General features: G+C 35.4%; 2 protein-coding genes across 3 annotated transcripts in view; one reads left to right on the top strand and one right to left on the bottom strand.

Moving 5' to 3' along the window:
* Positions 1–111: 111 nt before the first annotated feature.
* LOC132198091 (fatty-acid amide hydrolase 2-like) lies at positions 112–14,022 on the bottom strand. Of its 2 annotated transcripts, none has more exons than XM_059621857.1 (9): positions 13,853–14,022; positions 7,650–7,822; positions 5,530–5,749; positions 4,092–4,309; positions 3,870–3,981; positions 3,419–3,579; positions 3,162–3,305; positions 2,216–2,668; positions 112–1,175 (listed from the first exon to the last, which is right to left on the bottom strand). In XM_059621857.1, the coding sequence occupies exons 2-9, from the start codon at positions 7,818–7,820 to the stop codon at positions 1,074–1,076; spliced, it is 1,581 nt and encodes a 526-aa protein (XP_059477840.1). In that variant the 5' UTR covers positions 7,821–7,822; positions 13,853–14,022; the 3' UTR covers positions 112–1,073. The 2 variants fall into 2 exon arrangements, with proteins under 2 accessions (XP_059477840.1, XP_059477841.1); XM_059621858.1 differs by lacking the exon at positions 13,853–14,022 and adding an exon at positions 11,618–11,775.
* Positions 1,002–15,292, top strand: part of LOC132198087 (zinc finger MIZ domain-containing protein 1-like) — a 142,315-nt gene continuing 128,024 nt past the window's right edge. Inside the window, exon 1 of the mRNA XM_059621852.1 lies at positions 1,002–1,211. The gene's annotated coding sequence lies outside the window, so the exon portion shown is untranslated. The remainder of the gene's footprint in view (positions 1,212–15,292) is intronic.

The following is a 15,292-nucleotide window of genomic DNA, read 5'->3' as shown; positions in this document are numbered from 1 at the left end:
TTAACACTTAAAAATAAGTTTCAAAATTGATTTGAGCAATAACGTTTTTATTGAAATATTTTGGGGAGAGCGACAAATATGTATATTTAATTTCCTATAGCACACTGGCGATTGTTCCCATCATCGTCCTACACTTAAGGGACTGCTCTTTGTCAACTATACAATTATCTGGTGAAGTTTTTTTTCTGCATTTTTACTCTGTCAGTTCTCTGTAGTGATTGGACAAGCATAGTTCTGAATAAAAATTATTTAATTAATATTTGTGATGTTTTCATAGAATCTTGATCGGTTTGGCAAATTATATTCTCCTTCTGTTCACATCCAGAATGCCACTAACAATGACAAAATCGTACAAAATAAAGCTTATACAGTATTTATTTAATTAAAGGCACGTTGGAATATTAAGTATTTTGGGAGCGATTCAAATCACATTCATGACTAAAATAAATAAGAACACACTTTCTCATTTAATTTAAATATATCATGATTATTTCTAATTTGTTTTCAGATTTAATACTTACGTTGTAAAATGTGCTGAAAAAATAATTAATTTTGATTTGACCAAAAAGCTATAAAATGATTCTGTGAATCGCTCTCAAATATTTTAAATAAAACTATATAATGAGCGTAACAAGCACTGTAGTTTGTTTCAGTAACATTACAAAGTATATAATATAATGCAGGACTAAATTTAATTACACAGTTTATTTTGTCCGCATCACTAATCAAAACTCTAACTCTCCAAACATAAAAGTTTGACTATAATTGTAAGGAAATCTGCTCATTTTTTTCCACTCGCACCCCTACACCTGGATCGAGTTGTCATCTCTTCATATATTGTAATTATTAGTGTCAAAGTCCGACCCGACACTGATTTCAGAATTTCGGCACTGCGGTTCACGTTGATTTTTTCCCGCGGTACAGGACACCCGCCGCACGTTGGCGCTCCTGTCTCGAGGGGATTGAGTCAGTCTTTGTTCAGCTCGGATTGTGTCTCCGGACTTATTGTTGGATGACGAATTTGTGCCAATTTTCCGTCGCAATCAGTGGTGATTTCGTGATTCGTGTTTCCACTACTTGCAAGTGGTGCCAGGAGGACTCCAGCCGCCCATCAGACGTTGCAGTTCTTGGGCGACGGCGATGCTCAGACGGTCCTGGTTTGGTCCGGCGACCACCTGTGGGCAAAAACAAGCTGCGGCGTCAACACAAAGGTATGTAATTATCAGTGGTGAAGGGTTGATTGCGATCGTTAGGCTCCTATTGAAGACGAGGTGGTAAACAAAAATTATTCTATTGATTCGTCGTTGATTCTTCAGTTCCATATCGGTCTCGAAAATTTGTAACGTTTTTTTAGCTTCAGACCTTATTTAGCTTTTGGAGTGTGAATAACATGGTTTGATTGAGGGAAAATATTTTACTATTTGTTTTGCGTGGGTCACGAGCTCAATTTTATCGATTTGAATCCACATATCGTTTACATTATTTTCAGACAGAAAATTTTTATGAATTTAAAAAAAAAATTATCACTATTTTCAAGAGTAAAATATGAAATGGAATTAATTTTATTCTTGCTGAAATTTTTTGTTTTGTTAATTTATGATAGAAAAATTAATTTTCAGTTTGATAAAGAACTAGATCGACATAAAAATTTTAGTCATTGAAAAAGTAAAGATAGCTGATTTTTTTTATGAATATTTTCAAAGATTTTAAGTTTTTTGTCATATTCTTAACACATATTTTGGAGGAAAAAGTTTCCAATACTAATTTTATAATTTAATTATGCATCTAAAATATTTCTGAAAATTAAATCCAAGAGATCATTTGAAATTTTAGTAGTTATTTGCAAGGTCAATTTGGAGAGCCACCGTTAAATTGTATTATTTTATTTTTTTTAGTGTTTAGATAAAAAATTTCATTGATTTATTTTTTGAAATGTTAAATTTTAAAACTAGATTACATATACATTAATCAATTAATTGATTTAAAAGGAAATCTTATTTAAATTTAATAAAAGTTTTTTAGTTTTTTAAGATAAATTGTTTAAAAAATTTAAGCTCCTCAAGTTATTATCTCTGGCAATTTAATTTAGATACGACTTTGATTTAATTACAAATTAAGATCCGGAACTTATTATTTAAACGCCCAATATACATTGAAAATATTTTTGTATGATCTTAAAGTTTATATAAATATAATATGTAAGAGTTAATCGCACCTGGAAGCCGAGTGGCAGACCCTGCGAGTTGAAGCCGATGGGCACCTGCGTGGAGGGCAGGCCAAGCGTGTTGATGGCCATGGCGTAGAGAACCCCTGAGGTCTTGACGTACATTTCGTGGTGGAAGCCGGCAGGCGTGGGGTGAGTGGGGTAGAGGAGGACGGCGTCATCGCCGAGCATGAGACTCAACTTCTTGCTCAGGGCCTCGTTCTTGGCCAGGTAGTGCTGGAACTTGCCCTTCGGAATGAAGCAGTTGACGTCGCGCAAAAAGTAGAAGGCCAGCGTCGAGAAGGCCAACTTGGACAGGCCGAAGCAAGACTTGAGGATCTCCACGTACAGGTTCAGACTCTGCTTGGGGTTGTACGGGTTGTTCAGCAGGTCGGGGATGCCGTCCATGCCAAAGAACACCGCCGAGCTGATCTCCAGCGATTGCCCGAATTCTTTTAGCTTCGCCTGCGAAATTTCAATTTAGTTATCATCATGACATGAATTTTTAATAAAAAATCAAAATGTGTACATCTGGTACATACTTTGTCAATTGCACCTTACACAATTACTTTACCAATTGTTGAAATTATATAATTCTGCTGCGGAGAGAAATCAATTTGAACTTTGAATTTTTTTCTTGTTTTGCTCCGATCGGCTCGAGTTTGTTGTTTATATTGAAGAGTCATTCATTTTTTTCCCATGAATATTTGAAAGATTAGTTAAAAACCTGCAGTTCCCTTAAAAATTTATATTGGTTTAGCTTTATAAGCTCTCAAGTGTTATTAAAATCAACATAAATAAATTACTTAATTTATGTGGGTAATTTTTTGGCACATGCATAATACTGTAAATTTGTAAATTATTTCTTCACGATTTAGTGCACTTGAATTTTAATTTTTAATTGGTGTTTTTTTTTCTTCAATGTGGGTGGGCTTTTGAACTATTTTGGACTTCCAACCTTCTCCACGTAGACATTATGCTCCTTCCTCAAAGCTTCAGCCGAGTTCCTGATGCACTTTTTGATTGACTTGTCCACTGGCAGCACAGCCATCGAAAACCCTGCGTCTTCCATGTAGTAAACTCTCAACTTTGATATGTCCACCTGCACAGAAATCACTCAATTTCAATATTGAAATTTGGAATTGTCACTTTTTTTGTCATCTTCAGATTTGATTTCTTTTTGTTCAGCCAAATCTTTTTCTATTCTATACCCACTTTTTCGTCCAGTCTGAGCTTTTTGGCGTTTTCCCCTGAGAGAACTTTAACCATAGGGTTGAGGTCTTCTGCGTATCTGGCCATTGGACCCACCACAAGGTACTTGAGGAAGTTCGGGTCTTCATCCACATAGGGATAGTGGCCCATAATAGGAATCACTCCTGAAAAAGCGGAATTCAAAATGTCAGTAGAAGTTAAAGGTTTAAAAATTTGGGAAAAGATTTTTGGACTTTGTCCATATTTTATTTATACATCGCCTCATTGCTGCTTTTGTATCAGGGGCAGGACTCTAAATAAAAATTCAAAGAACTTCAAACAAGAATTTCAAAAAATATGGAACCAAGAAGCAAGCGGTAAATAAATTGCTTACAAACAAAGCAGTAAAAAAAATATTTAAAATAAAATGGCAAAAAATAGCTATTTGAAGGATTTTGATCAAAATGCCACATACCAGGGGTGGGTTTGTGACCATAGATTCCATTATACATGGCTGGGATGCGGATGGAACCGGCAATGTCAGACGCGAGGCCGATCACCGAGCCCGCGGCGCCAATTATGGCCGCCTGCAAAATCCAAAAAAGTCAGAAATTTTTAACAACTAACAAAAAAATTTATTCTTGAATCTGAAAATTTGTGCAAATTAGTTTAAATTGTTCATTAGTTGATACAAGACCTCGCCGCCTGAAGAGCCGCCTGAGGTCCTGCGCGTGTCGTAGGGGTTGCTGGTGGAGCCCATGACCAGGTTGTTGGTCTCCCAGCTGAGGCAGAGTTCGGGAGTGGTGGTGATGGCCAGCACGATGGCGCCGGCCTTTTTCATGTTGGCCACGGCGCCGCCGTCGCGCTCAGCACGACGACCCTTGCGACCCACAGAACCCACCTCGTAACTCATTCCTGTGAAATATCACAAAATGACAAATTAAAAGTAGCAATGAGGAGTATAAAATTGAAGCAAATTGTGAGTTCCTTTTTACATTAGGAATCAAAATTTCAATTATAATTATATATACATTTTTAACAGGTCAATAAATATCATAGCTTTAACAACAAAAAAATATCTTCTTTAACATTTAAATTATTGACGTTTAGAGAGCTTTATTATTAATTGTATAAAAATATTAGCATTTAATCATAATATATTTCAAACAACTTGTCATGGTCAGAGATAATAAATCAAGAAAAATCCACGCTGTTTTTTTTACAGTAAATAAAATAGCAGTTTTCCTCCTTTTAATTTTGATTGATAGCGGATTTTGTAAGGTTGGGGACCCAATATTTTTTTGTTTCTCAGATTGCTTCACGCTTTCATTTGGAAGTTAGAATGTAATTAAAACTGTCTGGTCAAGCTACGAGTTACTGGATAATTTGAAGAACTCATTTTGCACACTCTGTTCTCGCTCAAGGCTCAACGCATTGTATAATTGCTTTGCGTTTGCTACAACTTGCATGAGAGATTTGCTCAAATTGGATAATGAACAATATCGTCTCAAAGCTTTTTGAAGCATAAGGATGACGATTTTGGCATGCGGGGCCTAAACTCCAAATAATAGAATGTGCAAAATTGATGCTACCAAGAAAATATAAAAGAATTAAAAAACTGAAATGATTTATAATTGCACTAAATTTGCACCTTTTTTCATTCCACTTAATTACAATAAAAAAAGTATCAAGTATTTTGTGTTAAAAAGAAATATTTAATTTAGTTCATAAAATAGCAAAATCTCTTGGCCTCTTGGCCTCTGAAAGATAAAATTAAAGGCACCCATGCCAAAAACTGATTAACTTTTCTTTATATCCCTGTATAAATTTAGGTTCCAATATCCTTGATAATTAAAATCCCAATTTTAATAAAAACTACCAAATTATGCAAATTTCTAGAAATTAAATAACAGGTTAAGAAATCAACAAGGTAGAATTAAATGACAAGTCAATTAATACAACGACGTCAAACATAATAAATTCGGTCATCCGAGCCAGAAAATACGGACCTTGTTGGCCAACAACACTAAATTATCTAATGCTACTGAACTGTGACGTCACGGAGAACCGGTTTTGTGCCGTATCGGAGTAGCTTGTTGTATAATATGAGTGCATTGGCTCTCTCGCTCTCTCACCTTTGACTGAGCAGCTCTCTTTGACTGTGAAGGGCACACCGAGGAAGGGTGTTTCGCGCTCCATCTGCTCAGGGCTCTTCTGGCCGGAGGCGACCAGTTGGTCAACGGCGTCGGCCTCCTCCAGGGCGGCCGCGATTCGCGCCTCCACGATACAGTTGAGCACAGGGTTGACCTCGGCAATGCGTCTCGCGTACGCCTGCACCACGGCGCGGCTCCTCACCTGCGGCACACAAGGAAGTCAAAATTCAAAAGCCCCTACAAGGCTGGTAATAAATCAAATCACAATTCAAAACCGTCCACGTTGATGAAATTTATTGAGAATTTACGCAAAAATGAGACAAAATATCATGTTAAAAAGACAAAAAGAAAATTTGGCAACAATTTTCAGGCTATTTTTTTTATAATTTTAATAAAACTTTCAATATTTTCTAGACAATTTGAAAGTGACCTCTATAATTATCCCTGAAATAGGTCTACATATAATTTAACTTGACACTTGGCTTAAATTACAGGTAATTTTCCCCAGGAGTTGATTGACCTTATAACAATAATTGAAAAATTGTGCCAGAGAAAATTAACCAATTATTTAATTAGCTTCACCAATTGGTTCCAAGTTTTCCTGGTTTGGATTAGGCGTGATTTAATTTTTTAATATTTACTAATTGTTGTTCTGTCAAAAGGGTACTAAAAAAACTGTTTTTGTTTTATCGTTATTTTTGTTTTGATTCGTGCCGCGCGGTTGAAAGTTTTAAACGCGAAAAACAAAGTGGGTGCGAATGTGTTAATTCGCCTTGAGATTTTGTGCGGAAACGATGCTGCTAAGTGCTCCGGGAGACAGGAAATCTATCTCGTGGGCTGCTGTCTCCCGCGTAAATTGTTGCTCCTGTCAATTCTTCCTTTCCTTACATAACAGCAAATGTCAGGGTCTGAAAAAAAGATGTTGTCTCGCGACGCCAAGGCTACCTTTTAATAGAAGCGCGCGACTTTTTTTTTCAATCGAAATTTATAAAAAGGAAATAAGAAAATTAAAGAATCCATACTTCTCCCTGAGCTTAAATTAATAACTAATAACCTTCAAGATATTCAAATTTTAGCACTCGGAAGGCAGTCCACATTAAATAATTTGTGTTCTTAGCACTGCTCATCATCATTTCTTATGAATATTCGGTTTGGACATAAGTTATTTACCTAGAACTAAATATAATATGGCTCAAGAAACTGAAAGATTTTTATTTAATTGGAAGTTGCCACCAAAGAATTGTAATGCCATTAAAAATGCCATCTCAAAATCTGCTTGATAAATTTTCTTTTGATTTAATATCGACGTTTGATTTTTGAGCAAAATAATATATGATTTTCAAAAATTATGTATTAAATTTGACTTGACCTCATATATACGTTTAAAATTAATAAATTCCCGTTTGAAAATAAATTATTAAAAATTTAATTGGTTCTGTCCCAGATTAAAAGAAAAAATTATTGATGTTGCAATAAAATTGTGCCGTTGGAGTAATACAACAATGCAAAGTGGAGGTTAATTGACAATAGCGTGCCAAGCAAATAGAAAAACTATTATAAGTATTTGCTTAGCAGACGATTGTTTTTACTCAAGTGCCTTGCAAAGGTAATTTGGGTCAGGAGTGCTCGACGAGAAATAAAAAACCAAAGAAGAATCTCCAGTTTTCCGCGGGCACGTCGTTTGTTCTTTTGATTGCGAAAAGAGCCGATTTTGGGAGGCGCCGACTTAGGAACGTGAGTGGCTGGCAAAAACTTTCATTTTTTCGCTTGAGCATCTTTGCGTGCTGCCGGCGACCCAGCGAGTCAATGAACGAACCACTTTTGGTTTGGCAATCGTTGATAAACGTTCTAATTAACTTTGTTTCAATTCAAAACATTTTACGGGGTAATAAAGATTTGTAAATTTGTGCAGTTCAGTCTGCGATTTTCGGTGGCAACAGCCGGGAGGACCGAAGGGGATTTTTATTTTTTATTACCTTTCGCCGCACAGGCATGTGGGCCAGCCAGGTGATATAACCGCGTGCGTTTGCATAATAGGCATCAAACTCGTCAGACGAGCGTTGGCGAAAAGTGCAAAAATTTATAGTTTGGCTGCAACTTACCTGTCCCGTTCGGATTTTGCGCGCTAATTCGACGGCGCTCATGAAGACCAGGGGCTCTTTGATGGGTGGACAGGGGGGTGCGGGTCGCAGGTTGATCAGCCAGAAAAGCGGCCCCGTCAGGATGCGAACAAGCGACTGCACGGCCGCAAACACCCTGAGCAACACCTCCATCCCTGAAAATCAACGAAAGGTTCAAAAATTGCGAATTTTAATAATGACGTTCGAAATCGCCATCGCCGATCTTTAATATGTGCAATTTTTTTATCTCTGCTGGCCCAATTTTTGCAGATTAGATCACCATCAAGGCTGCTCAAGTACGTGGCCCGTGACCTTCATATTATGCGCGATTCCTCACGCTAGAAAAGCTTCTATTATAGTCTTGTGTCTATTTATAAATTAGAAACTCGTTTACATATTTTACACACAACTCAGCTACTAAAAGCTATTTTTATTATTTGGTATCATAATGATTGAAGTTTTTCATGCCAAAGTTTGTGTTTTCAATTGGAAAAAAATTGAGCTGTAATAATGTAATAAAAATGATGCAAACATCCAAAGAAAATAATTAAAATCTTTTAATAAATAAATTCTTAATTTGAACTAAAGTTTTACAATGGAGGAATGAGTTAATGATAGTTTATAAAACTGAGTGAATTAAAAAAAAATTCAAGGTTTTATTTAATTAAGCCTCAATAATTTAAAATCATCTTTAATGGAATATTGAAAAGATTTGTATATTGCTCAATTTAATTCATCTATAAAATAATTTTTAATTGAATTAAATGCAATGGAATGAAAAAAGCTTTAAATACTATTTTAAACTGGAAATTTTCACCTTGTACTAGCTAAATTCTCAGACCTAAAATTCTTCTTAACCTAATATAAATTTTTAAAGATGAATTAATGCGACATCGAATCTTCTCTAACTTCTAGAGGAATTTCAATTTGCAACGTTTTATTTTTAATTAAGTAACTTTTGAAACCAAATTATTGCACCTTCACAAAGATACACAGTTTTGTGTCATCTATAAAAAAAAATTTCAACAGAAATCCGCAGATTGTGCGTGCGAGTTTTGTCTGCGAGTGCGAAAACAAAGAAAGCCATCGAAAAACGCGAGCACCTGCGACATTGTTCCGAAATTAGAGTTAATTGGCTCGACGCAGGAGGAAGTAAGTTTTACTATGCAATTTCCGAGCATAAAACACACATTTTTATCTCTTGGAGCAATCAGATTAAATAGACTTAAAACAAGACGCTTAATTTGATTCGCCTTGATCTTTAAGGAAGCAAAAATTATGCACATCTCATGATTTTTAATCAATTTAAAAGTCAATTCTTCAGAGCATACGGTGTACGAGCGGCAGTATTGGATATGAATGTGCTGATGCTCTTCACCTTGAACTTGGACCGCGAGTGCAAGGGAGTACTTGCTGTGCATTTACATCGAACAAAAACTTGATGCAAAGTCTCGTTTCATCTTATCTAACTCCAAACGATGGTGTGTAAACACGCTTACTCATTTCTTGCCTCTGTATCTGAAATGCACGACGAAAGGTCGAGAGTGCGGCCGCGAGCGTTGATCCCGAAAACGTTGCGCAAATTATGCACTTGTTAAAATAATGTCTGCATTCCTTCAAGACGCTTGACTAAGCAAAGAAAGAAACAGGTTCCGATTGCTCAATTTGAAACTTAATCAGCTGTATCTTAAAGTAATTTAAAGCCGCATCAAACAAGCACTTATTTGAAAATAAAAAAGAATTGTTAAAATTTAAGATTATTTTATAGGGAAAAAACAATAAAGATTTTTTTTTTAAATCTATAAATAGGAAAAAATCTTATAGAATAGAATATTAAGATTTATTAAACAGTTTTCCTGGTATGATGATGCAATATTTTGAAGAAATGTTTATCTTTTCATTAATTTTAAGCGTTTTTCTACAATCCACAGTGATTCATTCCGGAATTCACGCGCGCCCTCGCTGAATGCAGTGAAAGTGAGTGACCCAGTCCAGCCAAACCCAAATAGAGACGCTTTGACGCAGAAAAACTTCTAGATGCCTTTTTTCACACCAGTACATTAATGAATATTATTTCCAAATAACATGTATTTTCTTTTTTTCTTATGAGAGGTAATTTATTAAATTTATTGGATAAAATGCAATTATGGACTTTTTGTTTAACAATTTGTAAATAAGTCTATTTTGTATATAGCAAAGTCTGAAGTCAAAAGATTGAGCCCTTATATGACGTTACTAATTTATAGCTGATTAAAAATGAAACAGTTGAATTAAAAAAAAATATTAAAATGTTTAAACTAGTTAAATAATTTTTTAATATCAATAAATATTGATAGCTCAAATTCTTCTGCAGAAAATTGCAGAGAAAAAATTAGTAACAAAATTGATAATTTTTTTTTTTTTAGATAATAGGGGAATTTTTCAACACTTAAGAATATCATTTAGATTTTTCGTCTTTAAATTGCTTGAAGGTACCAGTTCCTATGATCAAAATATTTAAATGTTGCACCAGGGCTCCAATTGAATCTGTAGTTTGAATTTCACGGTTAAATAAATTTGATATCAATGCGTTGTTCGCAATGCATATTTTGCGGCGAGAGAGGAAAGCTGGCGATTGTTGTTGCGAGTTTTGGAAGTGCGAAGACCTTCAGGGCTGGCCGCACTCTTCGGAGAGACCCACAAAAGCTCCTTTTTTTTGGGTTGTGCAAAACTGAATAATAATAATCTGCCGGCGCGAGCGAATAATGCAAGCGAATAACAACATCTCGCTTGCTGCTTACCAGACCAAATAATTATTTCAGAAAAAAATAACCACGAAAAAGGCAGGGTTTCAAAAATGTATTCTTTAATGTCTTATTTCTGTGTTATTTCTTCTCTTGTAAAGTTACTTGTTGTTTCCTAGTAAAAATTAATTAATGCTCCACAGCTATTCTCAAAGAATTTTGAGTGCGTTGCTTGTGTTCTATTGTAAAAGTGTGAAATATGGCTGTTTAATGAAGCAATAAAATTTGATGGGCTATTAGCTTTTATCGAGCCGCACGACTTTCTCCCAAAAATAGACGCGTGCTGGCGTATTATTGCTCTAGGAAGTGGAATTTCGATCACTTCACTTTTCGAGTTTGCACATTGTGCACATCTACACCCATAATGCATCCCAAAGTAAACACGGAAGTACAGCTAGATGTTAGTTTTGAAAGTGAACAACCTAAATATTATGCAGCGTTAGTCCAGCCCCAATATTTGACTTTTTCATTTTTGATTCTCACAGGTGTGCGCGCTTAAATAAATGCACAAGGCTATTTTCAGAGACCGAATTCAAATTGATTGTAAACGCTGACGTGACAGGAGTAAACCCGCAAAACATGTTTAGTGCATGTAATTAGCAGTACTAACGAGAAATAGCAATCATGATAAATATCATGATTCAGCGCTTTGCAAAACAAAAAAAGAGACAAGTTTTAATTTTTTCATAGTAGCACACTCAGTGGTGTACAATAAATTCTTTATTCATTCCTTTAATTAAAATATTTATTGTTTTGTTTTAGAATTAAAAATCAAACGCAGTTCACTACCTTCTCCAACATGTTACGGGAAGCCTAATTTTCTTAATTAAGCCATTATGAATATTTTGAGTTATTATTTGTTTCTGAATTGTATGAGACTTATATTAATTCTTTTGATCAAAATCAGCACAAATTTCAACCTTCATGAAGTTACTTTAGGAAATTAAATAAAAATTGGCTCACTCAAAAATTTTCCTTTTGAATAATAACAGGCATCGACCATTTGTACAGACATATATAGAGTACCATACACGATTTTCCAATTGTGATAAAAACTGACCAAGTGAGTCACATCCAGACAAACCATTTTTATCTTCAAACCGGTCGGGTTTCCAGCAGCCAAAATTGCAGAATGTGTTTTTGCGCAAAATTGAATATAGTACTCACCCTTTTGAAGAAGTGTCTAGCGCTTTTTACAAGAGTGCGTTTATTGCGATTAATTTTTCAATTGGACGCAGTAAAGCTTGCGTCTGTCAGTCTGCTGCTCTGCATTAGATAAACGCAAATAGACCGATGCAATAAGTGCAGCAAATTATTATAATCTTCGATAACAAGAAGTTTATGCCAAGATGTTTTCATTTATTTAAGCTGACGTCATATCATAATAATATATAAATGCACCGCAAATCACATCTTTTTTAAAATCACTTGGTTCTTTTCACACAATGATTCATATATTTTTATAATATAAAATTGAAATTTCAATTTCACTCACTCGCTCAAGGTCAAAGTTGTGTTTGATTTATTTTTTTCAGAAAGTGTGTATTTGCTTAATTTTTTGTCTTCCATCTGCCATTTCCTTTTTCCGGCAAGTGTTAAATTTTTTTACGTTTTAGTCTTGAAGCTGCAATCAAAATTACGATTGAACGTTCAATTTTGTCTCAGGGCCGACCCTCCTCTCACGAAATCCACGTGAATTTTAAACAGTTGAACCTACAAAACCATTTCAGAGTGGTTCCGCTCGTATTGAACAGATAATACGTTTTTGAACACAAGATTCGCGAAAAGGTCAACAAATTAGCAGGCCTGTTCACCTTCATTGGTTTTTTCGGCACGTGAATCGCCACGCTCTGGGCTTCTATTAATTATTACTTTATTTTCCTTTGTGCCGGAATTAACCTTCCCACCTGTTCGGGCGTCCCTCGGTTTGAACGAACAGGCGATAAATTTGTTCAACCGGTGTTGAAGAAAAAATTTAACAACAAACCCGTCGAGTTTGCGAAAGGTGATTGAGGTCAAGTGCAGCTGTAGGAAAACATGCTCGTCAAAGACTCGATGCCCAAACAGTGAAAAATTTAGCCGGTCGCGTCACTCTCGCCTCAACTCATCTTTACCCTTTTTCAAATCCGACGGCAAAGATTTATCGTCGGTCAAGGCTCGCGAAAACCCGTCAAGGCGAAATGAAAAAAATCGGATCGACTCGCCACCATGTTATGTCAATGCGGAAAGAGAAGATTTCGTAATCGCTCGTCTGCCCATGAAAGGTCAGAATAGGTTTGTTTGGGTGGGTATGCGAAGATGGTGATTTATTGATTATTGTATTGTTAAATACAAAGTTGTTTTAAGATAAGACGGAACGGACAAAACCGAAAACGAGTTTGTTGCTGTTAGGAAGAAATAGGACAAGATACTCATTTAACAGAAGCTAAACAACATTCACCTGTTCAGTGATTAAAATGAGGAAATTTATTGATTAAATAATAATTTAATATGATAGATAAAACGCTCCAATTAATATCTTTTTTTTTTAAATCATGCTAATAATTATATTAGGTAACTTATAAGTTCTTAATTAAAGTGTTTTGAAAGGTTTGTTTACTATAAATATTTCAATATTTTGTATCCTAAATAAAGTTTTGATAATCAGCAAAGGTTTTCAATTTCTAAGAATTTATTTTTATATTTAAAGCGTTATTATTCAATTGAAATGCAATTTTATTTTCAAGTCTCACATTATTTTGAATTCCTCAAGTAATTTTTTTCCATTGTAAATTCTAAAGTCTAAAATGCAGAAAGCAATTGAAAACTTAATTGCATGGGATTAAACTATAAAGTGTGAAACTTCCGGCAAGAAAATAATAGCTGAACCATAGACATAAATATTGCCAAATTTTTGTAGGTGTGAAAATTTTCATTACTGCAAGCATTTACGTTTGGGTGGGCTTGGTCCATAGCAATAATAATTCCTATGGCAGTTCCAGTTTGGTGAGCGTGCTGTGTGCAGCCCGCCGAGATTAAAGCGCGGCGTAGTGTTGCGCGCGCGGGCCAAAATTACACAACTCCTTTGGTGCAATAATGTTTTAAAAACACACGCGCTCACTGCCGGGCTTGCCTACTCCTCATCTTTTTGGCCGGTGATCCATCCATTATTCAACGAGAAGAATTGCGGCGAAAGACGTTTCGTAAGCAAATAAAATGATGAAAAATGACAATCAAGATTGGAAGGAAATTAGGTGCAAAAATCACCTTAGAAATGAAATCGGCGTTTTGTCCAAAAACTGGGTCACTTGAAATTGAAAGGCTTTCGATCGTTACGGAAATAATACAAAGATGTATTCATTCTTTTTAAAGCTATTTGATATTTTGAAGATCAGTAATTTGATTATTTTTCTTTTTACTTACTTGATGGGGTGGAAAAAGGGGTGCTTCAGAAAAACAGGGTTGTCTCAGCTTATTTGTTTATGGAAAATCCTTGATAATAGGACAAAACCAAAATGCACTTTCCAGAACCGGGTCCTTTTGTTGTTCGAAACAGCACTCGCGCCCGCCGAATCGGTTTTCACAGGCCAAGTCGCGAGGTAAGACTGGAGAGTCCCCACCTGAGCTGGGACTCCCTTGCTCAGGTATCGCGGAGGCGCCCCACTCTACTCGCACATTTTGAACCGCATCTTCGCCGAATACCCTTTTTGACCTACCATGACCGCAAAATCTGCAAAAAAAGTTGTTCAGCTTGGAGCTCTTCTTGTTACAAATTTGATCTCCATCGTTTTAATTTTTTGTGCTATAGAATTTGTATGAAAATGTAATTTTAAGTTATAATAAGTCAGCAGGAATCCCCTCTCGGCTGTCAAGAGACTGACAGGTTATATAATTGCTCTTCTCTTCTTCGTTGCGCGCAATTACGCTAATTACCGATCATCAAAATTTGATAATAAAAAAAGACTGCAGAGGCAGAAAAATAAAAATACGAATATTTGCGCCCTTTTTAATTTTTAGAAACCTCTAGTTGTTCTGTGGTCAATTACGGATTCCCCAGCCTTCAATTTTTATATGCGTCGTTCGCTTTGATTTTTTTTTGTATGATAATAAGATGGATGTAATGTGAACTGCAAAAAATGCTAATGATCCAATGCCAAGTTCAGCATAGTTGGCGTCGCGCTTTTCGCAAAGTCACCTTTCTTATCAGATTAATTTACCAAATGCAATCGGCATGTGTTTGTTTTTACTTAGCGCGGTGCTTGCTGGTCTCAAAGCTTAGAGAGACACGCACGTGGATTTTTTTGCATACTTGTGGTATTTCAACCGGATTTTCCTTACGATGACCCTAAAACGTGAATAAGTAGAATCATTCTTTTAAAATTGAAACTTAAAACAAAAATTTACAAATTTATAGTTTCATTTATGTGATGTATTAATCTTAGGTTCCATAATTCTTATCAATCAGCGCATTTCTGAATTTCAAGTAATATTATTACAGCTTTTTGTACATAATTGATTTATTTAATATTTTATATAGAAGTAAGAGGCTTGAAATAGCTTTCACGTCTATTTTCAATAGAAATAAACAAAAATTCCATAGCTAATCAATAAACAATTCAAATCTTCCTGGCTGAGTTTTAATTAAAATATCAGTTTGTATCTCGAAAAAAGCGACAGATTGCTTTATAATTTTTGAATTTATAAGCGAGAGGGAGGTGGAAAAATGATTTATTTAATGTGACGTTGCAATCAAAGAAATCGAATCTTTATAGCATCCGGATGGAAATTGTGTGCAATGCAAAGAGGCGTTTGCATGGTCATTTGAAGGGCAGCAGTTCGTTTGCTTTTGTTGTCGCAGTGTTG

This window comes from Neocloeon triangulifer, unplaced genomic scaffold (genome assembly GCF_031216515.1).
Source record: "Neocloeon triangulifer isolate White Clay Creek 2 clone unplaced genomic scaffold, ASM3121651v1 ptg000012l, whole genome shotgun sequence".
Lineage (NCBI taxonomy): Eukaryota > Metazoa > Arthropoda > Insecta > Ephemeroptera > Baetidae > Neocloeon > Neocloeon triangulifer.
The sequence above is the reverse complement of the archived record's forward strand: the minus strand, read 5'-3'. Positions and strand labels throughout refer to the sequence as shown.

Bases quoted from the DNA above. Each gene is read 5' to 3' on its own strand.
- LOC132198091 (XM_059621857.1), bottom strand. From the start codon at position 7,820: ATGGAGGTGTTGCTCAGGGTGTTTGCGGCCGTGCAGTCGCTTGTTCGC. The intron at 5,750-7,649 runs GTAAGTTGCAGC...TGTGTGCCGCAG, and splicing joins GCAAAATCCGAACGGGACAG to GTGAGGAGCCGCGCCGTGGT. The intron at 2,669-3,161 runs GTTGGAAGTCCA...GAAATTTCGCAG, and splicing joins ATAATGTCTACGTGGAGAAG to GCGAAGCTAAAAGAATTCGG.